Source organism: Talpa occidentalis, unplaced genomic scaffold, assembly GCF_014898055.3.
Source record: "Talpa occidentalis isolate TD23 unplaced genomic scaffold, MPIMG_talOcc4v2.1 talOcc4.6, whole genome shotgun sequence".
Classification (NCBI taxonomy): Eukaryota; Metazoa; Chordata; class Mammalia; order Eulipotyphla; family Talpidae; genus Talpa; species Talpa occidentalis.
This window is the reverse complement of record NW_023604972.1, coordinates 1673438-1695988: the sequence shown is the minus strand read 5'-3', so window position 1 is coordinate 1695988 and position 22551 is coordinate 1673438. Positions and strand designations below refer to the sequence as shown.

Genomic DNA, 22551 nt, shown 5'->3' with positions numbered 1-22551 from the left:
CCCTGGCTCTGCCACCCGGACACCCAGCGGTACCCGCAGGCTGCACGCTCTGCCGTGGACCGTCTGGCTGGCCCGCGAGGGTCCGCTCCCTGGGGCGAGGAGCGCGGCAGCTGCGTGGGAGTCAGACGAGACGCGCAGACACCCGCACTGGGAAGCCAGAGACAGAGGCGGCAGGAGGGGCCGGCGCCCAAGCCCGGAGGTGGAGATGGAGAGGCGAGCGAGACGGCTGCAGGAGGAGGCTCCGGCCTTGCCTCTCTGGCTCTGTCCGTCCGTCTGTCCGTCCTCATGTCTCTGATTTTTGTGTGAGCCGCTTTCTCCCCCTTTCACCCCCAGCCTGGGCCTGGCTGTGGGTGTGGGCGGAGGGCTGGGCTCCTCCCACGGGCTGCCTGGAGACCAGCCAGGACCGCCGGCCGCGGGCAGGCGAGGGCGCGGGTCCGAGGGAGATGCCTCCTGGGACGGGCTTCTGGGAGCCTCGTGACTGCCCGGGCCCGGGCGGGCACAATCGATTCTGCACGCCTGCCGGGGTCGCGCCTTCCCAGGGCACAGCTTAATGCGGAATTTTCAAGCGCTTAAAGGCATTTTGTCATTATTTAACTCTCAAATGAGGTTCTTAAGAATTGGAGAAATATGTTCTGCCAATTTCCACTGCCGCCGGTCTCCTGGCCTGGAGAGCCAAGTGCATTAAGTGATCCAGGGGGAGGTGTGGGGAGGCAGGAGCCGTGCCCCCGGGGCTGCCACTTAGTGCCCTCAGGGAGACGCCTGGACATCGTCCATCTCAGCAAACCTGGCAGATGCCCGCTGGGGCAGGGACCGGCTGAGGTGGGGCTGGGCTGGCCACTGTCGTGGAGTCACGGACAGGGTCAGACCCTCGGGCAGGGGCTGGCGTCTGCTGGGGGCAGCGCTGTGAGCAGGTCACACCTGTGGGTGCCTGAAGGAGTGCCAGGGAGGGCGGACTTCCAGAAGGGGCACCAAGGTGGGTAGCCCTGGGGGAAAACAAGGCTGTGCCCTGGCTCACACCTCACACAGAACCCCAAGAGTGTCAGGCTGGCCGGCGTGTCAGCCTTGGGGCAGAGGGTAGCGGGACCCTGGCTGTCCTCCGGGAGCCGACGTTCCCGAGCAAGACACAGACCACACGATGTCGGGCCCCGCAGGTACCGTGGGTGAAAGTCGAGTGGCATACAAGACAGGGGTGGTTTGAGCCCGGGTGGCCCAGGACGCCCTCTGGAGGTGACGGAGTCCGTGTGTGGTGAGGACTTAGTGGCTGTCTGGGACGGGACAGCCTGTGCAAAGGCCCTGCGGCGGGCGCCACCTGCCGTCGCTTTTCTTGGGCTACGTGGCCTGTGCTTGTCCCTGAAGCTGGTGTTGGCACACGGGGCACATGGCCCAGCGCCCGGAGCCTCGTGGGCTGTGGCTGACCACCCTGTACCCCAACTTCACGGCTTCGAGCTTTCCTCTGACCTTTCCTGAGGTGAGTAGTGCTTTCTTGAGTCTTGTTTGCTACTTAGCTCTTTTGTCAGTAACGGACTGTTCCTCCCCACCTGTGAAACAGAGCTCGCTCCAGAGCCCGGCCCTCTGCCAGCGCGTCTTCACACCCTTCCTCGGCTTTAAACACGCCCCATGCATCTGCACGGCCGCTGGCAGAGTCGGAAGACGCGCGACAGTTTCTCAAAAAAATCAATGGAGAGTGTCAGATCCTATAATCTGGGAACTGGGACATAAAATGTTGCTGTTTCGTGCCAGGAACCCCTAAGCATGAATGAGGACCCTCGTTGTTAAAACATGGAGTTGTAGGGTTTCTGGGGCCTGGGGTGTGTTTAAAGAGCCACACAGATGTGTGTCAGGGGGAACCCCGCTCCTGGGCCTCCACCCTGGGGGATGACCAGGGTCAGGACAGGCTGAGCGCTGAGCTCTGGGCTGCTGGGCCTGCCCTGGCTGGTGCCTTGGCCTCTCCCTGCCCTGCCAGGACTCCGGCCTCCGTTCGCTCTCGAGCCCCGGTGAGTCCAGGCTCCTGCTCTTGGACTGTTTCTCAGGGGCGCTTTCTGAGACACGCCCGCCGGCCGATGCCCTCCTCCTGCTCCCCACCCCAGGTTCCCGCCAGCTCCTTGCTTCCATCCTCAAACAGCCCCTTTTCGGAGCCCATGGAGGCACCTGGCACCTTCCCCAGCACAGGGCCCGGCCCCTGCCCGGCTCTCGGGTGTCCAGAGCAAGGAGGGCACCAGCGCCGAGGGCAGCACCCCTCCCCTGCAGAGGCTGCTCCCTCGGGAGGCTCCGCTCTCTCAGATCTGGTGATCCGCGTCCGCCCCGGCTCTGGCGCCCCTCGCTGGTGCCGGCTCACACTCAGGACCTCAAGCCCAGTGCAGCCTTCATTCCCCCCTTTCCCGGCTGATCCCCATTAGACGGCCCCGGGCAGCAGACCTAAGCCCCCTCCCGGCCCCCGTCCCGAGAGCGGAGGTCCTGGTCCCGTCGCCACGTCGTCCCCCTTCATCTTCCTCGCGCTGCCCGGAGCCCGGCCCAGCTCAGGACCGTGGGCGGCTGACCCAGGCCTCTGAGCGCCCCGCCTGCCCCAGGGCCCGGGCGGGCTGGGGGGCGGGACTGTGGCCCCTTCTGCCTTGGGCTCCCCGCAGGACTCGGCCAGCCCCTCCCAGCCTCGGTTTCCCCGTGTGTGAGGCCTGGCGGTAGCTCCGCTCTCTGGAGAGCTTGTGGGGTCTGCTCAGGGCTCCTTGCAAACTGTCAGGCTCGCAGGAGCGGGGTGCCCAGAGCTGCGATCACGAGGCACCCAGGTGTGGCCGGCACAGGTGTGCCCTCAGCCGGAGAGGCCCCCGGGAAGTGTGGGCAGCCGGGGGGTCCCGGCGTCCTGGGGCGCAGTGATGCCTGGCCACCCTCTTCCTGTGCCCGCTGTCCTCACACCCCGGTCTGGCCATGGGCATCAGTCTCTGTACACATGGAGAAACTGAGTCTCGCGGAGGCCCGAGCCGGTGAGCCGCCTCCCCCACCTGTGCGGCCTCCGGGCCAGCCAGCGGGAGCCTGGGGGACAGGGCTCGGCGGCCCCAGGGGGGCGGGGGCGGAACGTGGGTCCCCGCCAATGAAATAATTACAGAGTGTGAAAATGGCTTAATTAAATCATTTTTAAAAAGTGAGTATGTACAAACACTCAGCAATTACGCTGCCGATTTGCAAATAGCAATTTCCAGGCGCGCTTCCCTTCCATGCCTGCATCTGCCCGTTTTCAGAGTCCGGGTTTTATTTTTCATTTGAGCGAGTGGATCGGATGGTGCCTCTGCGTCGCCGGGCGGCAGAAGCGCTCCGAGGTCACGGGGAGAGCCTGCGCCCGAGGCCCCACCGGGGCCCCGCCTCCCCCTTCAGCCTCCCCCTGGACACGCGGGACTCCGGGCAGGGTCCCGGGGCCTAAGGAGCACCGAGGGGCGTCAGGGGCACGGCGTGCTGGGCCAGAGAGGGAGCCCGCCGGCCCAGTCCGTAAGCGTCCAGCCCGCGCCCGGCCCGGCCCCGGGAGCTCACCGCTGCCGTCCGCGCCACCCAGCCAGGCATGGGCTCGGGGCCGAGTCACCTTTGGGGTTGGCGCCCTGGGCTGCGGGGGGGAGTCAGGAACGGGAAGCCTCCGCCCCGGGCTGTCCTCTCTCCCTGGGATCCACAGACGCCCACGCGAGGCCCCCACTTTGGCTCCAGTCCCTGGTGCCTGGCTGGAGAGCCCAGGGGTGGAAGGGAAAACACCCCCCAAGCCTGAGGCTGCAGCTAACTCGGCAAGGGGCTGGGATGAATGCGGGGCCTTGAGGAGGGTAGGTGGTCCTGGGGCCCCAGTAGCCCTAGGGGACCCTGGCCCCTTACTGGGGAGCAGGCGGGGAGGAGTGGGGGGCAGATGGAGGAGGGCCCCAGCCACACTCTGCTGCCGGAAGGGCCAGCAGTTGGGCTTCTCCTTGGAGCTGCCAGAAGCTGCGGCAGCGGGGCTGGCCGCCTGGCCGGGGTCCCACGCTTCAGCCCGAGACCGTGCGCCTTGCTCAAGCCGGCGCTGGTGGTGCTTTGCTGCGTCTCCTTGGTGCGTCGGCCCAGGCAGCCCAGCCCTGTGCGGTGACCGGCACATAGTAGGTGCTCAGGAGGCGCGTGCGGTGAGCACATTTGACTCATGAATGCAAATTCCCAGGCCTGCGTGTGGGGCTTACAGCGTCAAAGCCAAGCAGTGCGGAGGAGGGCGCATGAGTGGGCAGGGGGTGGGTGTGCGTCTCGGACCCGGAGCTGCGGCCCCTGAGGGCCGGGGTTTTCGTTGCCCTGCAGCCCAGCACCCCAGCACCGGCAGAGCGGGGGCAGGACTTGGGTTAAGCGGCCTCCCGCTCCCCTGTCCCCAGAGAAGGGAGTGCTGACCGCAGGGCCCTTGCACCTGCCCGGCCGCCGTCCCTGAGCACCCCGGGTGCGGGGCAGTGTGTGTGGACCAGCAGCCTTGTCCACGGCTGGGGCTGGGCTGGGGCTGCCTCAAGGCGTTGGGGGGCGGCTCCCCTGGGGCCTCTGTCCCGCCCGTGGGGGGCAGCCCTGTGCCCTCGCCCCCCCCCTCCCCGGTCTCCCTCCTGAGCAGCCTCCTGTGTGTCTGTGTCTGAACCTCCCTCCCCGGTGACATCATCATTGGCTGCGTGTCCAGGGTGACCTCATCAGGCTTGATCACATCTCCCAGGCCCGTCTTCTGACGAGCTCACAGGCCCAGTTCTGGGGGGGTGTGCATTTGGGGGGGACGATGCCCAACCAGCGCCAGTGCCCCCCGCAGACACACAGCATCTCCCTCCCTCCCTCCCCCCCCATCGCTGCCCGCACCCCCCCCCCAGATGAGGGTTCCCTTCCCTTGAAGGGAAGACCCCCCTCCCCCTCCCCTGCTCCCCTCCCCTCCTCCCCCCTCCCCTCCCCCTCCCTCCTCCCCTCCCCCCACACTGTTTATTCTTCCCGCCCTCAGTGCACCAAGGCTGTGGGATTTTGCTTATTGATTATCCCCCCACCCGGAAGACAGGTGGGTGCCAGGGGCGCTGCGAGGGGGCGGGAACTGGAATCCACCCCGGGTCTGGGCCGTGGCTCATGGAAGGGGGGGTCCCCGAGAGGCTAGGGCTCCTGTGTCCCTTGTAAACAGTCACTTGTTTCTGCGCCTCTGGAATTTCCTGGGTCTCTGGATGATTCTCTGCTAATGGGCTCAGCTTCCGTCTTTCCCGGAGGAGATCGGCTCTCTGAGGTTTGGGGGGAAGCGCTTCCCTGACACCTCCGGGGCTCTCAGTTCTCCCCGCAGGGGAGGGGGCTCCTAGCTGCTGGGAGGGGCTGGACCCCCGGAGCCCTCTGGGACTGGGGGCGGGGGCTGCTCCTGGCCTGGGAGGGACCTGGTGGCCCTGAGGCCCGCGGTGGGGGGGTGGGGAGGCTGCCCTCGGGCGGTCACTGAGGATGGACGGGGCTTGGCGGGGTGGGGCATGGACGCCAAAGCAGCTCCCAGCCCCTCAGGCTGGGGTGTCTGAGAAGCACTGGCCTTGCCCAGCCCAGGAGGGGCCCAGGTGGGGCAGGGGCTGCCGGCTCACTGGTGGGCGCAGGCTGGGGTCCCAGCTGCCCCTGCACACCCCGGGCGCGTCTGGGCTCAGCTGCCTTTGGGGGTCCAGTCCCAGTGAGAGGCCCTTCAGGATGCCCGCCCCTCAGTAGCTGCCCCTGTCTCTGCCTTGGGGTGTGCTTCCTCCCCGATCATAGGATGGGGCGCTCGCCAAGAACCCCAAGCCCAATACTCTGGAGCCCCAGCTTCTGGGTTAGGGGTGGCACGGGAGGTGCCGGCAGGACGCAGTGCCCCCCAGCGCGTGGAGGCTGCTCTGCTGCAAGCACACCCCAGGAGGCGAGGCAGCCGGTCTCAGGGTCAGGGGCCTCGGGGCGTCATGCGGAGTATCTGCGCTGTGATGCTTCCCTGAGCCCTTGATGGCGGGTATGACTGCCCTTGACGGCGGGCTGGGGTGCGGGGCACAGGCTTGGGGTGAGGGTGCTGGTCCGCTGGCGCAGTGCTTGGGTCCCCTTTCGGACAGCGCCCTGCTCAGGTCCCTGCTGCGCCCGGTGCCCGCGGCAGGAGGGCAGGGTCAGTCTGCGGCTCTGGGGGGAGCTTGGGGAGCAGAGGCCTCGGCCCCGCAGGCGAAGGCCCTGAGAGCAACCAGACCCGGCTCTGTTGGGGGCTGGGCTCACGTCGGGTGCTTGTGAGCTGAGTGAGCTCAGCAGGGTCCCCCAAGCCACCTCCTGTCCTGTGCCAGGTGGACGCCGTGACAGCGTCCATCACGACTCTGGAGGAGCCCGAGGGGAGGGCCGAGAAGCGCCGGGGAGGCCCTTTGTAAACAGTGAGGCTTGGCGTGGGGGCTGGACTGGCCCCGGTGGGGCTTGGCTGTCACTTGGAGAAGCCCCTGGCTCCTCCGGGCATCGTGGCCTGGGCCCTGTAGACCTCAGCTGGGGCCCGCCAGGCCGGGGGAGCCAGCCTCCGTGGCCACTGGGGGCGGCAGCAGCAGGGGGTCTTGAGGGCCTTCCTGGGCTTATAGCTGGGCTGGGCCGGGCCCTGGACGTGCCCTAGGCCCGTGGCTGACCGCTGTGCTCCTCTGCCAGGTCGTCGGACTTCGGGACGTCCTACACCAAGCTCACCCTCCAGCCTGGCGTCACCACGGTCATTGACAGCTTCTACGTTTGCCCGACCAACAAGAGAAAGGTAGGAGCTCTCCAGGGGCCGCTTCCGGGACCCCACCCTGGGGCTCCCCTGGGCCCCAGGCCCGCCCACCTGCCGGGCCCCTGGGGATTGACTCGCAGGTGCCACGCCAGCCCTGGGCAGAGGGCACGGGTGCTGACCCTGGGTGGGGTGGGGGGTGGCCTTCGCCCCCGAGACTGGAGTGACGCCGGCGGCTGAGCAGGCCCCGGGAGCCCGGGCAGGGCCGCCCGCACCCGCGGGAGCTGTCGCGGTTGCTGTCTGTGTGTCTGTACCTCAAGCAGCCGAGGCTGGGGGTGCTGGAGCCCAGTGCTGGGCATGACTCTGGCCGCCTGTGCCAAGCTGCTCCTCACCGGCTCTTACATTTCTAAAAAAAACTGATCAGCGCCCCCAGGTGCAGGTCCCGGTTTATGAAAGCGCCGAGATTAGTTGTGAATAAACTGTGACGCGCGCGTGACACAGCCGAGTCTCTGCTGGGGGCAAGAGCTTAATGACCGGGTGATGATGCTCAGGATCTCGGCGCAGCCTGCGCCAAGGGTGGTGGGTCCTAATGACTGCAGGCCCCGCCCCTGGGCTCTGTGGCCCATAAATAGATATGGAAGGACAGGGCCTCCGAGAGAATTCTAACTGTCGTGTAATTAAAGAGCAATTAAAGAGTTATTTGTGCCATATAAATGAGCCATTATATGTCCTCTGAGGGGCTGCTACACTTTTAACAAAATATGGCCTCTCCCTCACGGGGAGGAAAGTGAACACTGTCCCCGGAGTGAGGGCTCACGGGAGCTGGAGGGTGTTTCTGACGTTCTCAGCAGCGTGTCTGACCTCGGACTTGGCTGGAGGTGTTCCTGGCGTGGAAGGTAGAGCCCCAAGAGGGCTTGTTTTTCCTTCCCACTTGCCTAGCTCCTCACTCCTGCATCCTAAGATCTCTGTGTCAGGCAGGAAGCGAGGTATGAGGGCCACAGTGGGGATGTGCGTCCCGTGGTGTGTGACCCTAAGGAAGTACCATTGGTGTGGGGAGAGCTGGGCCTTAGTCACAGCCATGAAGGCAACTGAGCAGGGAGGGAGGAGGCGCTCTGGGGCCAAGCAGCCCCAGGACAGAGCTTGGGGGATTAAAAGCCCTGGAGACATCGGAGACAGAATGCAGGGCCTTTGGGAAGCTTGAAAGGCAGCGTGGACACAGCAGGACAAGGAGCCATGATGTGTGTGGGGCACAGGGAAGCTCTCACAGGGAAGATGCTGGTGGAGAAGGGAGAGCCAGGCCTGGGAGCCAGAGGCATTGCCAAATACGAATCAAGAGCACTGAGGGGGTGAGGGGGTGAATTCCTGAAGTGGAGCATGAAGCCCTTGTTAAGTCTTCTTTACAATCTCAACTTTTTTCTCCATTAGGAGGAAAAGATAGCTTGCAATTTTTCTCAGAAAAGGAGAGTTATCAAAGAAGCAAGAATCAGGCATGTTTTGGCCCTAAGTTTCTGTATGATAAGATGGCCGCGGGGCGTGCAGGAAAGGTTCCACCTCAGTTTTATACCCAGCTCAGCTTCCACGTGTTGGTTCAGGGCACACAGTGGCATCTTGGGATGGGACAGATCCTACATCCTGTGGCCAGTTGGCTGCCTTGAAAGGGTGGCACTTTGCAGAGATGCTGGCCCCTGAGAGGTGGATGAGCCCCCTGCAGAGAATCGCCTTTTCCTAGCACGAGCCGAGCTGTTCCTGCAGGACGCCTGGGAGTGAGCGCCATGGGCTGTGTTCCCCGATTGCCACCCCGCCCCCCGAACAGCCCTTGCTCGTGCAGTTTGGGCCTCGCTCATGGACAGTCAGGCTGGGTGGTGCTTCCCCCACTGCTCCTGGAGGAAATTCGCAGACGACCTGCAAGGGCCCCGCCTGGGGAAAGCCCCGCGTGTGGCCGTGACGGTAATCGCACCCGAGGGATCATTCCGGAGCGCCCGGCTGCGCTGGCAGGCCACGATTCAACCGCCTTTTGTTAAATGGCCACTTTCCCAGGACGCAGTTAAGTTCAATCCGCTTCGAAATTGTCTGCCAATGACCTGAGCAGCAATCTGATGGCACCTCCGGGGAGGCCTTTCAGCAGACGCTGTAGCCGGCTCCCCAGTGAGCCGGCGGGGCCGGAGGGAACCACAGCGCCCTCCGGGGGTGAGGAGACCTGTCGAGGCGGGGCCATTCGGCCGCCATGGCAACTCTGGGGAGAAGCACCCCCTCTCCCTTCATCTGCAGCAGTTTGGTGTCAGAGACAGAACAAGGCAGACACGCTCCTGTGCTTGTCCCGGAGGGAAGCGGGCCTTGGGCTGAACATGCCTGGATGACCAGCCCGCGGTGGGGGCAGCAGTGCTGGGACAATGTGTAGGGTTAGAACTCACTCGGGACGGGGGTATGGGGCGTTTGCTTGACGCTGAGTCTGAAGGTAGGACTTACATAGGTGGAAAGGGGGGGTGGGAACAGCAGGTGCAAAGGCCCTGAGGCTGGAGAGCCCTGCAGGTGCGGTGGCAGCAGCACGGGGATGAGCAGGGTCTGTGGTCAGGGGGGCAGTTGCCCACGGGGGGGAGCATCTGAAGTGGTTGGGGGGTCCTGAAAGTCTGAATATCGCACACTCCTCCGGCACCTTGATGGCCAGTGGCTCCTGAGAGTGATGGGAAGCTGGTAAAGGGTTTTAAGCAGATGATAACAACATCGTGGTTGTATTTTAAAAGATCTACAATGGTGAGCTAGGAGGAGACCTAGCTGTCATCCAGATGAGGGGTGGCTGGGTTTCAGCAATGGGGTGACTAGGGCTACCCCTCCGAATGGGGGAGATGTTGAGGGAGGAATGAGTTTGAGGGAGCAAATAATGAATTTCCTGTTGAGTCTGTTGACGTTAGAGAACCCTCGGGATCCAAGCAGACACCACGCATGTGGACGTGTGCGGGAGGTGGTCAGGGCTGGGCTGGGCTGGAGGTGGCCCCTGCAGCCCCTGGCACAGAGAGGCCTCGAGGGAGCGTGGGGAGTAGAGCGTGAGGTCTGGCTCTCGTTGCTCGTGGGCTGGGAAAGACCCTGCAGAGACCAGGGCCCGGTCCTCCCTCGGCTGGTGGAAGCCACAAAACGTCCAGTTCCACAAGGAGAAAAGTAGGTGTGTCTAAGCCCAGGCAGCCGCAGAGCAGGCTCCAGCGTGTGCTAGCCGCTCCCTGCTGTCCACTGGCCACCTGGCTTTCCACCCGTCCCCCTCTGCCCGCCAGCCTCCGCCATCCACATACCGGTATGTCCACCTGCCCGTCTATCCCTCTGACCACCTGTCTTTCCAGCCACCCACTGTGCACCCACCTACCCATCCACCTTGCCTCCCCTCCCTCCCCACCCCGGCCTTCCTTGCTTTCACCCGTCCGTGCGGCCAGCACCCACTCACCTGTGCCGGCACATGACGCACTCCACACAGCAGGGCAGGGTGTGCCAATGCCACGTGGGGAGAGGGCACGTTTGTCACAAAGCAGATGCCTCCCACGGGGACACAGGGGCATCGGGTCCGCCTGTCTGGAGACTTCCCAGCTGAGGGGCAGCTCCCCGGGGCACTGAAGGAGGCTGGAGAGCAAACAGGTGGGCAGTGCCATGGGGGCCATAGGCAGAGGCGCGTGGGCCCAGGGTGACCGGGGGTGGGTGACCAGAGTCCCGAGGACATGTTTCTGCAGCTGACCAAGTGTCCGCGAGTGACCGACGCTTTGAAGGTGCTTGCAGGGCTTGCGAAGGTGCTTGCGAGGTCGAGCATCGAACCTGCCATGAAGGCCTTGCGCGTTGCGTTCCCTCGGGGCAGAGTCGGCCGCTCTCTGGGAAGTGCCTGGGATCCCGGGCGCCTCCCCCACAAGACCCCGACACCCCCCGTGCTCCTGAAGCTCAGCCACGGCTCTGCCTCGGGCTGTTGTGAGCCCCAAACACAGAGAGAAGGGGAGGCTCGGGGGCCTCCGGGTGCCACCTCGTCATCGCACACCAAGTAGCTGGAGACGAGCAGCCGAGCGAGGGCGCGGATGGAGTTAGCTGCTCGGCCAGATCCTGAGATCACGACGATGATCGAGTGTTAGCTGATGAGCATCCCCAGTGGCCCGTGCTCAGCACCCCCATGGGCCTCCTTGCAAACGCCCGGGAGCTGCACGGGGCACCGTCCACCGGCGGGAGTCACAGCCGAGACCGTCCTCACGAGGTCCCCACCCCCGCGTCCCAAGCAGCGGCTGCCCCAAACTCCTGTGACCATTAGTGTGTTTTGTCATCCAACACCTGCCGGGCAGCTCAGGGAGAGGCTCGGGGGCTCAGGAGGATCGCCCCGCCGCACCGGCCCAGCAGCCCGTGGTCACCTCATCGATCGTCTGTCCTATCCCTCGTGCCCGCCGGGGCGGGAGGCGGTGCGTGCAGGCGGCGGGCCTGCCTCTGTTTACCCGGCTCAGGTCAGGCGCAGTGAAGTGTTGACCACTGGGTGTGGCGGGGGGTGGGGGGAGCTGCCCTTCACCCGGCGGGCCTTCCTGAGGGTTCTCCGGCAGAGGCGGGGGAAGGCGGCAGGAAGGAAACCACCTTGCTGTTGGCCAGGGCCGCGGGCCCCCGCCGAGGAGGACACAGTGCTCGCCTGGAGGCCCTGGGTGGGGCTGACAGGGGTGCTCAGGGTGCTCCGCGTGCCCAGGAAAGGCGGGCTCCCCCAGAACAGCCAAGTGCGGGGGTGGCGAGGGAACGACGGGGCCGGGTGTGAGCAGCTGCCGCTGAGCCAGCTCAGCCCCCCCAGAGCAGCGTCCCCCGAGCTTCTCCGCCCGCCGCCGCGGAGGGAGAGCAGTGTTTGCACGACATTTCATTCTTCTCTGGGTGCTGGTCCTTTGAAGACAGAATAATGAGCTCCCCATTAGCATGTTGATAATCTCGGAGATTTAGACACTTATTTCCCTGTCGACAGAGGCTGGTGGCGTTAAAATGTGGCTCTGATAAGAGAGAAATTGAGCCTTGTCGAGCCAGACAAGCGGGGTGTTCTCGGCTGTGACTTGGAGAAACCGGCGGTGGCCGTGACTGGTGTTCAGGGCAGTGGCAAGAGGGTGGGGACGGGGTGCCTCGCCTGGCCCCCAGGCTCTGAGTCAACTCTGAGCGATTGGAGTGTCACCTCCTCCCCAAAGCCTTCCCAGATTGCCTCAAGCGATTTTAGCTGCCTTCTCCCACCCAGCCACCTCTCTTCCGCGGGCTCCCGCTGGGGCCCCCCCTCTGCAGCCCTGAGTGCGAGGTGAATTGGAAACAGGCCTTGGCAGACCTGATTAACTGCCCTGATGGATGCAGCTTTTAAAGACGACGCGGCCATCTGTTAGCGGGGTGGGTGCTCCGCTCCCGGCCCGGCAGGCGGGGACCAGAGCAACAGCGGCTTCCAGGAGGAGGCGTCCTGTGGAGACAGGCGCCCCTTGGCCCTGGCTATCAACGCTAATGCCTGGTCTGAGGTGTGATGGATGGAGCCGGAGAGGGAGCCGGGAGAGTCATTATTTGGGGTTTCGGGGACTGCAGAGGGGCCGGCAGTGAGTGACGGGTCAGCGAGCAGCTCGCCGTCTGTGGAGTCTGATCTGTGAGGCCGCAGCAGTGCGGGGGAGCGGGGACAGGCGGGCTGGGGAGTGGGCAGACCACCTGCAGCCCTCACAGGTACTCGGACCCCCAACAGCACTGCAGGAGCTGCTCCAGGGCCGGCCTGTCACGGTCAGTGCCCATGCGGGGTCCCCTGCCCAGACTGCCCCCTTGAGGGCTTGGGGTGCCCCAACAGGGGCACAGAACCCCACCCCCGATGTCCCCATTCTCAAGGGGATGAGAATCATCCTGCGAACCTTCCTGCTGCCTGTAGGTGAGCCTCCCCTTTCCGAGGGCAGGTGGGGGGCCCGGGAGCTGGGTGGGGGCTGCCCACACAGATGCCAGGACCCACGGAGGGGCCTTGGGGCCCAGCTCTGTGCCCATGCCCCCGAGCTGGATGCAGCTGCTGGCCTGTCACCAGCCTGCTCAGTCCCCAGGAGCTCCAGTCCTCTTCTAGGTGGGGTTTCCGTGGGGCAGGAGGCCACACCCCAAGTTGAAAGGGGTCAGAGGAGGGAAGATAAAGGTCCCGGCAGATCTGTGAGGAGCCACGCGGGGCCTGTCCGGGTGGTGGCGCGAGGCCGGGCTGCTCTCTGGGGACAGCTGTGGGCACGGTGTTCACGGGAGCCTGGCCACACCACTAGGGAGCCCGCACTGACCGGGTGACGGCCCGGCCCACCCCCGCCCCCGCCGGCAGCCTCTGCTCTGGGAGGGCTGCCGGCTCTGTCCAGCATCCGCGCAAGGGCCCGAGGGCACCTCCTGAGACTTCAGGGCAAAATGGAGTTATGGGAATACGCGGGACAGTCCACGAGTGATGAAGCCCTGAGGGCAAACGTGTCCCAGCAGCTCGGCCGTGTTGGGTGGAGGTCTGTGGGGAAGCTGAGGCACAGGCTGCGGCTCCTGTTGGGGCGATCCCGGCCCCTGTGGTCGATGCTGAGCAGAGGAGGGGCCTGCGGGTGGTCCAGGTGGGCGACCTCTGCCGATGGAAAGGGGGAGAGGTGGCGACCACGTTGGTCAGGAGGGCAGGACGCCTCAGAGACAGCATGACATCTGGCAGCAGCTTCGGGCGGGTGGGGAGGGGGTCCGGGGAGCACACACGCGTGCAGGTGGCGGGCGAGGGAGGGGGTCCGGGGAGCACACACGCGTGCAGGTGGCGGGCGGGGGAGGGGGTCCGGGGAGCACACACGCGTGCAGGTGGCGGGCGGGGGTCAGCTGGAAGTACGAGTGAAGGGTCTTTGACTTAAAGCTCTTGGAGAGTTTCCCGGCTCGCTGCCAGCCCTGGTGCCGCCCCCGGGAATCCCAGCCAGACCATCCGCCACAGTCACTTGCAGTTCATCTCTCCGGTCAGCCTGAGCCAGTTTTCGTCACGCGGCCCTGTGTCCGGTGCTGTCCCCGTGCATGTGAGGAGCGTGGAAGGCAACGGCCAGGACGGGCCCTGGAGCGCGGAAGCCGCCGGGGCTCCAGGTTGAGCTCCGTGACGGGCCAGTGACCTCGGGCAAGACAGGTCACCTCTCTGGGCAGGCCCACTTATAAAATGGAACAAAGAGAGTGTTTGACCTCAAGTTCCGTCCAGTGCTGGAATCCAGTTCATTTTTGTATTTCCTGCAAAAGACTGGCGTTCATGGAAGCCTCCCATTTCTGTCCTGGTGTAAATCGCCCTCGTTGAAGTTAACGTCTCCCTGCTCCTGAAGTCTGGCTGGGCTGATATTCGGGGTTTTTCGTGCTACCGCCACCCCCAACTACTCACCTCTCTGGCTCTGCAAGGGAGGAAGGAACACGAGGTTTGTCCTTCTGATCCAAACACATCGCAGAGCTTCCTACAGAAAAAGCAGCCATTGTCATCCTCCTGGCTGGAATGACATACGGGGTGGGGGAGTCCCCCGCCGTGAGGCTGGAGCCTGCCTAGTGCCTCTGGGTCTGGGTGTTGAGCTCAGCAGATCCCCCCAATCACCCCCCCCAACCCCCCGCAGGGCAGGAGCCCTCTGGACAGGGGCCAGGCTGCTGGTGCTGTCCGTGGTGCTGACTGGACTGAGCCTCTGGGGACACTTAGCTGGTGCCCTTGGGAGCTCGACCACGCCCTCCTGTGCCCGCTATGCGCCCTCCTTGCCCGCGGCGCACCCTCCTGCCAGACACCCGCCCAGAACCGCAGTCCCGCGCTCCACCTCTGCAGTGTTGCCTGTCGCCGATGACTCAAAGAGCGAAAAACAGTGTTAGTCGCCTGTAAACCCGCCGCACGGGGGTGGCCTCCGTGTTCTGGTAGCTCCCCCTCTTGTCTTTTTCCTCTGAACCTTCATGACATAATTAAGACATTTTACTCTGAATTTTCATCGTGTAGGGATTTCTCCACGTTATCAAGAATGCTTTGTAAGCATTTTAATGGCTTCAGTTATTCTGTGATTTAGAGGATATATAGCCCTTTTTTGAAGTTATTAGAAACATGCTAAATTCCCAGCATGCTTTAACTCCAGTACAGGCGTTATTACCCCCGATGTCGAGGCTGCTGACACTGAGGTCCAGAGAGGGTGGGGAACCCACCCAAGATCACCCAGCTCCGTCAGGAGGGAGATGGCTTTGAATCAGTCAATGTCTAGATGGTTTGACTTGTCAACATCAGCTGTTGAGGATGAAAGCTCAGGAGATTTCAGTTGGGAGACCCAGGTAATGCCTTCCAATGTCCCCTCCCTGTGTCCATCCATAGCATGGACAGTGGAGGATTTGGCCTCAGGGCTGCACCCAGTGAGAGATGTTCAGCCGCACAGGGAGTCACACCAAACTGTTCTCCTGGGGCCACCTAACATTGAAAAAATAGAGCTAAGGAGAGGGAGAGAAGGTGATGGCCCCTTCTGCTGAAAACCTGCCCCCGGGCCAGTCCCTCCCATCGGCACACACAGCAGTGGCCAGCTGTCCCCAGCCGCCGTGTTTGTGTCACCACCCTCCCTGCAGATGGACTCCCCACGCATCCTGGGCTCGGCACTGAGCAGGGGGGCATGGCTCACAGTAGGCACTTTGTGCATATGTATTGGTGTCAGGGCCTCGGCAACTTCACCCAAACCCAGAAAATGACTCTGGCTGGAACGCTAGCAAGCATAGGTCAGCCTCGTTCCGTAGCTCCTCTAGGGACACTGCGGGCACTGTGGAAACGCGCCTGCACTTGCCCCTCGTCCTTCTGACCTCACCTCACACTCCCAAGAATCCCGCATGTCCGAGTCTTCCTTTCTCGTGCCCTGAGGGGCAGCGCTGGATGCATGTCCTGGACAGAGGCCAGGCGTCATGGCTGGGGCCGGGAGGGACAGTCCCCACCCCGCTCTCCAGAGGACGCAGGCAAGCAGGTAAAGCAGGGCCTTCGCTTGCCCAAGTCACCCCCCCCACACCAGCAGCGGGGTCGGGATGAAGCTTCGCTCTCCCGCCATGGCCCTTCGCCCACGAAGTCCAGGCAGGTCGACATAGCAGAGCCTGGACGCTGGGGCATGCTGGGGGATGCCGGGCTCTGCCCCTGCTGGGCTGTCTTACCTGCAGCTCTGCCACTGCGCAGGACGGGCGACGCCAGCTCAGGGGCGATGCTGAGGCTGGGTTGCCCTGTGGATGTGCTTCACAGGCCCTGACATCAGGACGCGCTTGTGGTGGCAGCAGCCTCCCCTCTGCTCCCCTGCAGGGCTGTCCCTAGCATGTTCCAGGAATAGCCACAAATAGCCACAAATAACCACAAATAACCAAGTGACTTGGAATTTCTTCCTATCAGTGAGGAGAGAGTGGGAACCTTGGGGCCTCTGGTCAGGGGCCGGGGGTGAGGGTAAAACAGAGCAGGGGCCTGGAGGCACTGTTGCCACACTCTGCTCCTGCATTTTGGCAGCTGAGAGTGCACTTAAGAAAAGGCGCTTCCCTGCCACCCTGGACACTAAACAGACGCTGACCCCAAACCCAAATGTCGCCAGGATGCCTCTGTCTCCAGAAGGCTCCGGAGGCCGGGAGGACGCAGGGTGCTTCTGGGGGACGAGTCCAACCCGGGGAGGAGACTGCTCCGCAGTGGACGGGAGAGCGGCCGGTGAGGCCACGCCCTGCGGGCCGCCCCTCGGGCCTGGCTGGCGCAGCAACACCGCGGGGTGGGGGTGCTGGCGAGTTCCAAGACCCGTGGAGCTGCAGCCCCTGACAGACTGCGCGAGATTCCCGAAGTGACATTAGCTGCGTTTCGGTTTCGCGCTTGAACTGGGAATGTCGGTCATTAGCCTAATTGCGTGGCTCTGTTTACAGACTCCTGTGCCTGGCGCAGGGACGTCAAAACAAAGACAGCACTTCGCAAACATGAGGGGCGGCGGCGGCCCCTTGTGGGGCTCGGTGCCACGGCCAGCCTCCCGGGCCACTGGAGGCAGACCCCGTCTGGTCAGAGAGGCTGCGGGGCCTCAAGCGGCGTCAGGTGGGGAGGGAGGGAGGGACAGGCACACGGGCTGCAGGGCTGTGCAGCCTTCAGTAGGAAATGGACACTGGGCTGTGAAGGGGCTCGCGCCCCCACACACTGCCCGTTGGGGTGCGGGCTCAATCAGGGGGGTGGGGGTAGAGCAGGTGGGGCTGGGTCTGTGCCAACACCTCAGAGCCATGGAGCTTCAAGGCACGGGTCTGCGGTGTTGGGGGGCGCACTGTGGCTGAGCCGTCTGAGAAAGCGGCGCCCATGAGACCCGGGCAGCCCCCCGCGCCCCGTCGCCAGCAGCCCCCACTGCATTCTGTCCTGGGGCTGCCTGACCTGGCCACGGGGCACAAATGGCGTCAGGAGCCCGGAGCCTTTCAAGCTGGCCCCCGTGTGTGTGGCTCACCCGCCGGCAGTGGGGACACAGCTTCCCGCCTCCCTGCGCCCGAGCCTCTTCCCTGGGCAGCGGAGGCACATCCTGCTGGTCCTCACCACCCTCCGTGGACGTGCGGCGCGCGCGGCGGGGAAAGGACGGGCCGCGGCGGTCCACCCCCGCATCGCTTTGAAAACATGCTCTGGCCTGTGGGCAGCTCTGTTCTCCTGGCCCCGGGCGGGCGGGCCCCCCGGAGCCGAGTCACAGGCTAAGTGGGCCCCGCACCCCCCGGAGATGCTCTGAAAAGCCACCGTCCTCAGGAGACAGAGGAGCAGGGCATTTTGGGTCAAGAATCAATTTGTTGTCTCGGCGGCGGCAGCAGGAAGGTGGGCTGCTTTTCTCAGCTGCAGAAAGCGTGCTGGGGCCCTTAAATCAATTTCTTTAGCTGTAAAAGCGGCTGTGAGGGTTGCCGGAACCCCCGGGCACCGTCTGCCTGACGGCCACAGTGTCCTTTGTCCTGTCCCGGCCCCAGGGACACCTCAGGGGCTTTGAAGAGCGTCTGCCCCTCGAACAGGACAGCGGCTGGTCAGCGGGAACAGCCTCTGGGCTCCGGCCTTTCTTGTTTCTCGGAGGCCAAGCCCCAAGCCTCAGGGAGCCCCTCTCTCAGGCGTCCCCTCTCTCAGGCGTCCCCTCTCTCAGGCGTCAGGCGTGGGCGGGGCTGGAGCCAGTTGGGGGAGGCCGGGCCTGGCCGCTTTAGGGCACCGGACACATGGCCACGGGTTGTTGTTTTTTTTTTAAAGACTTATTTATTTATACAAGAGCTGGGGTACAAGCCAGAGGTGTTGGGGGGGTGAGAGAATTCACCAGAGACAGAGCGGGGAGCAGAACAGGCAGACGGACTGAAGACACTGCTGCGGGGAGCAGCGGGGAGACAGGCGAGGTCTGCCGCGCCCTGTGGGTAGCGCCCTGGCCGGCCGGGGCGGGCGGGTGCTGTAGTGGCTGCAGTAGCTTGATGTCGCTGTCTTTAACCCCCGCATATGGGTTTGTGTTTTACTAGAAGGAAAGTCTGTATTTTTACTCAGAGTCTGAGTGGGTGGCTTCCGCGCCCAGGAGTCCCCAGCGGTGTCCCAGGTCTCAAGTCCCTTGGGGGGTCCCTCGCCCCCGCAGGTGTGAGGAGGAACCAGCTTGCTAAGACTTTTGGGGTCCATTTGGTGCTACTGAGTGACATTTCCATGAAGTGGGTTCCATTTGTGGTTGGAGAGCACCTCCAAACTGCAGCGTGGGGGACGTGCAAGCACTTGCCTGGCCCCAGCCACGCTGGTCCTGGGTCAGCCTGGGCGTCGCCCTGCTTGGGGCTGTGGGGCAGGTGGGGCGGCGCTGGCTTCCGCTTCCCTGCATTCCGCTCCTTGTCTCAGAGCAGAGGCAGGGCCGCCAGCTCAGCGTGGGGACCCGTCTCAGAGGACGTGGAGATGGCGGGTTCTCCAGGGATCAGCATGGCGGGGCCAGGAGCGCGGGGCGCACGCCGTGGGGCTGGTCCCTTCTCCGAGGATCTGGACGCCCCTGGCAGAGCCCCAGCTTCCGTCGGGGCTGAGGGAGGTCCGGAGCAGGCGTGTGGTGTGTCGGTGACGGCGAGACATCGCAGGAGGTGACACAAGCTGGCTCTGACTGTGCCGGGCAGCGCGGCGGCCTGTGGGGTCTGCGGGGCAGGGCTTTGGACACAGATGCAGAAGGTGAGGTCCGAGAGGCCCGGTGGGGGTGTGGGGTCTCCCAGCTGGGGCAGCCCTGCCGGAGCCCAGATGGTCTGGATTGTCCCTGTGTTGGGCACCGCGGACATCAAGGGCGCCCAGAGGGAGGGGCCTTTGAAGGGGGGGCGAGAGTGGGGCCGCGGTGGGACCACCCTGCGCCCCTTCAACAAGAGACCAGCGGGGGAGGCAGCCGGGCCTCTGCCTGCCCCTGCCGGGAGCTGCCTCGCTTATTAAGAAGAGAGCTAAGCCGAAAACATGACCTTCTCTGGCGCTGCGCCCCAACATTAAATAATGACTAATTTGAATTTAAATATGTGGTGGGAAATTGCGGGTCCCTTCTCCTGGAAAGGGCCGGGTGTTTGATTACTGAGCGGCTCATGCATATTCATGGCCGCGCTAATCTCGCCAATTGGGTTCTCTTTGTTATTTGCTAACTTGAAGGCGGAAAGGCCTGTGAAGACCCCCTCGGGGAGCTGTGCCCGCTGGTCCGCTCTGGGGGGACACAGGAGGAAAGAGCACTGGCTGGGGAGCCCCAGACCCGGCTCCCCTCCAGCCCGTGTGGCCTTGATCTCCCCAGACGCTGCGTGAGGAAGCCGGTGAACAGCTCCGCTGTTGAGACATGGAAACTGAGGCCCAGAGAGGCCAGGCGAGCACCCCCTAAAAGGGAACGGGGCCAGACTCGGCCATCCTGGTCCCTCCACAGCCCAGGACCTCCATTCACTCTCAGGAGCATCGAGACCCCCACCCACTACGTCAGCCGGGGGTCACAGGACGCAGAATTTTGTGGAGCCGCACTGTCCTTTCTCCAGGCGCGGTGGCCCAGGAAACTCCCCCACGCCCCTCCCGCCATGATGGTGAGCAGACAGCTGCGCCAGCCTCAACTCAGTTTCGGGAGGCCAAGGGGCGCCCCACGCGGCCCCGTCCTGGTCCCTGGGCCCAGGCACAGCTCACCTGGTAGCAGAAGGTGACCCCAGACCATCCCGGTAGGCCCACTTGGCCACCTGTCCTGGAAGGGTGCCCCTCTGGGGTCCAGGCAGGGACCTACCACATCCTGGCCTTTGGGGTGGCAGGAGAGCCCACCTGCTGGGGACGCAGGGACCCCCAGAACCTGCGCAAGGTCAGGGGGTGGGTCCCCCAGGAGTCTGCAAGGGAAGGGCCCTTCTGGGACCAAGGAGCTGCTTTCTGAAGAGCCCCCGGGGTCTGTCCTCAGGGGTCGCCGCCCGCAGATGGCTGGGGAGTCTGTCCTCAGGGGCCGACCCCAGGTGGCTGGGGGGGACTCCTGGATCTGGGGGGGTGCTTGTGAGCGGCGATTACATCTCTCTGCTCTCATGTGTCAGGCTCCGGGGGCACTCAGGCCTCCTCAAAGGGGCATTTCTGCAGGCGGCTGCGGGGAGGACAGAAGCCCTTTCAATGGGCCGAGCTGCCAGGAGCCCCCGGGAGTCGCCGGGAGCCGCCGGCCTTTCAAGCAGAGGCTTCTGAGCCTTTGCAGCCGAGCTCGCCCTTTGTAGTCCAGAAGGCTCTGCGCGGCCCGCTCCACGTGCCCCTTCGTTTTATCCAGCCTCTGTTGTTTATGCTGACTGGTTCTGATCATTATCTCTCAGGGTCCCATCCCATCAACCAGTCCCTGGCGACCCCAATTATTATCTTAAATTTAAAAAGAACAGGCTGCACTGGCGGACCCTGCTGGCGCTGGCTGGCGGTGGCCGAGCGCGGACCCGGACTGCCTGGCGTCCTCGTTCCCCAGTGGACGGTGGGAGACGGTGCCCCAGGAGGGACGGGGCGACCCCTCCCTGGTCGTGCTTCTTGGGGGAACCGCTCCCGTCTAGTTTGCCTACCACGGGCCAGTGTCCTGTTTGGGGGCTTATGTTGTTCACTCACTCAGCACGTCCTGGTGTGAAATGAGGATTATGCTTTAGGGAAGACGGTCTAGGCGTTTGCTGCAAATTCACCAGGAAGCCCCAGGGCCTGACCCGCAGACAGCTTGTCTCCCTCGGGCCCCGCCTGGAGCGGTGACAAAGGCCTTCTCCGCAGGGACCTGCAGGCATCCGGGCTAGCGCGGCTCTGCCTCTGCAGCCCTGGGCCCTCTTGAGTGTTGAAAGTGGGAGGAGCCTGCATGTGTGCAGGTGAGCGGGTGAGCAGGTGAGCGGGTGAGCAAGTGTGCAGGTGAGCCGGTGTGCAGGTGAGCAGGCGTGCAGGCGAGCCGGTGTGCAGGTGAGCAGGCGTGCAGTGGGCTTCCTTCCTGGAAGGACTCGCCTCATTCTCTCTCCCCCAGGCCAGACCTGGCTGGAGGCTACGGAGCGGAGGACAGGGGCTTGGGAGGGGCCATGTCCTGGAATGCACAGGCCACCACAGCCACCAAGCACAGGCCGCCGTGGAAGCCACGGCAGGTGGCTTGTGCACGGGGAACACCAGAGAGGACACAGCCCCTCCAGGCCGTCCTCCCAGGCCCCACCGTCTCCCCACCCAGTGTTGCGTCCACACGCGCCCCCTGCCCTCTAAGACAAGCCCCATGCCCGGATGCCTTTGCTGTCCACACCCAGCAGAAACCTGGCCAAGGCCTGGTGTTTGCAGGTGGGGCCGCCCCCGGAGCAGGCTGCTTGCCGGTTAGTGCCAGCACCCAGTGGAGCAGGTGGGCGTGTTTTACAGAAGTTGCCCTATTTTAAGTGAATAATATTGTCATTGTGGCTAGACTCGCCCCTCCGGCTCTAGCTCCTCCCTCTGGGGACCTCTGCGGAGGAAGGGCCCCTTGAGAGCCCCATCACTCCTGCGCCAGGTGCCCCCGTTGGGGGTGCAGGGCAAGAGGGATTTTGTTGAATCCAGCCTGACGTTCTCACTCTGGGGCTGTTTTTAGTTGGTTCATTTTTTCAGCACGGCTTGATGGGTTTCTCTGCCGGGACCTGGCTGATACCCGGCGACACCGAAGTGGAGACACCCGATCCCGGCCCGCGGTGTGTCCCCGGCGTCCGGGGAGCATAGCAAGGGCAGAGAGACGGGCAGGTCACCAAGCGCAAGGGGGACGGAGCCCATCCGGGCGCTGTGGGCCCGCTCAGCCCAGGGCGGGCACCGTCGGATCGGCTTGAACACGGCACCTCCCGCGGCGCTACCTGCGGCCTTGGGAAGGCTGTGGCGGCTGAGAGGGCGGCGCCCGGGGCGTGGGAGGCAACTGGTGTCCGTCTGGCGCAGGGCGACATGACCTTGGGTGTCACCCTCCTCCCCCTGCCGCCCCTCCAGCCTCCCTCTCCCCCGCCGTCCTGCTTCCTGCCCCCTGTCTCCCGTGGGGCCCCTCTCCCCGCCGCCTTTCCTTTCTTTACCTGCAGTCAGGGAAGACCCCACAGGTCAAGGGCTGAGTCGCATGAACCCCCCCCACGTGGCTGGTTTACTGTAAACCCCCAGTAAACCCCTGGTTTACCGACACCCCTGGGACTGCTGGCCACAGGGCCGCACGGGGGAGCAGTGGGGGGCACAGCCCCCGCCTCTCTGGCACATCACCTCCGAGCGTCCACCTACGCAGAGCTCAGGGGCCCATTGTTTGGGGTTCTGTAGGTTTCATTATGAGGCACGATTGCTTAAACCCCCGACCACCTGTGGGTGGACCCTTGCCTGGGGCCTGGGACATGGGGCCTGGGGCCGGAAACACCAGCCCTGCGCCGTCCTGGAACGCCCCAGCCCAGCCCTGGCACCTCATTGGCGCACAAAAGACCCCTTAACTCAGGAGAGCGCACGGCTTTCGGGAGATTGTGCAGGAGGGCAGACGTGTCTTTCTTGTGAATGCCCCCGAGCACAG

General features: G+C 64.3%; 1 protein-coding gene across 1 annotated transcript in view; it reads left to right on the top strand.

Moving 5' to 3' along the window:
* SORCS2 (sortilin related VPS10 domain containing receptor 2) overlaps window positions 1–22551 on the top strand; it is a gene marked incomplete at its 5' end in the record, with an annotated part of 183960 nt that overhangs the window by 114982 nt on the left and 46427 nt on the right. The window contains one exon of the mRNA XM_037530423.1: window positions 6604–6703. Coding sequence (XP_037386320.1) covers window positions 6604–6703 — 100 coding nt within the window. The remainder of the gene's footprint in view (window positions 1–6603; window positions 6704–22551) is intronic.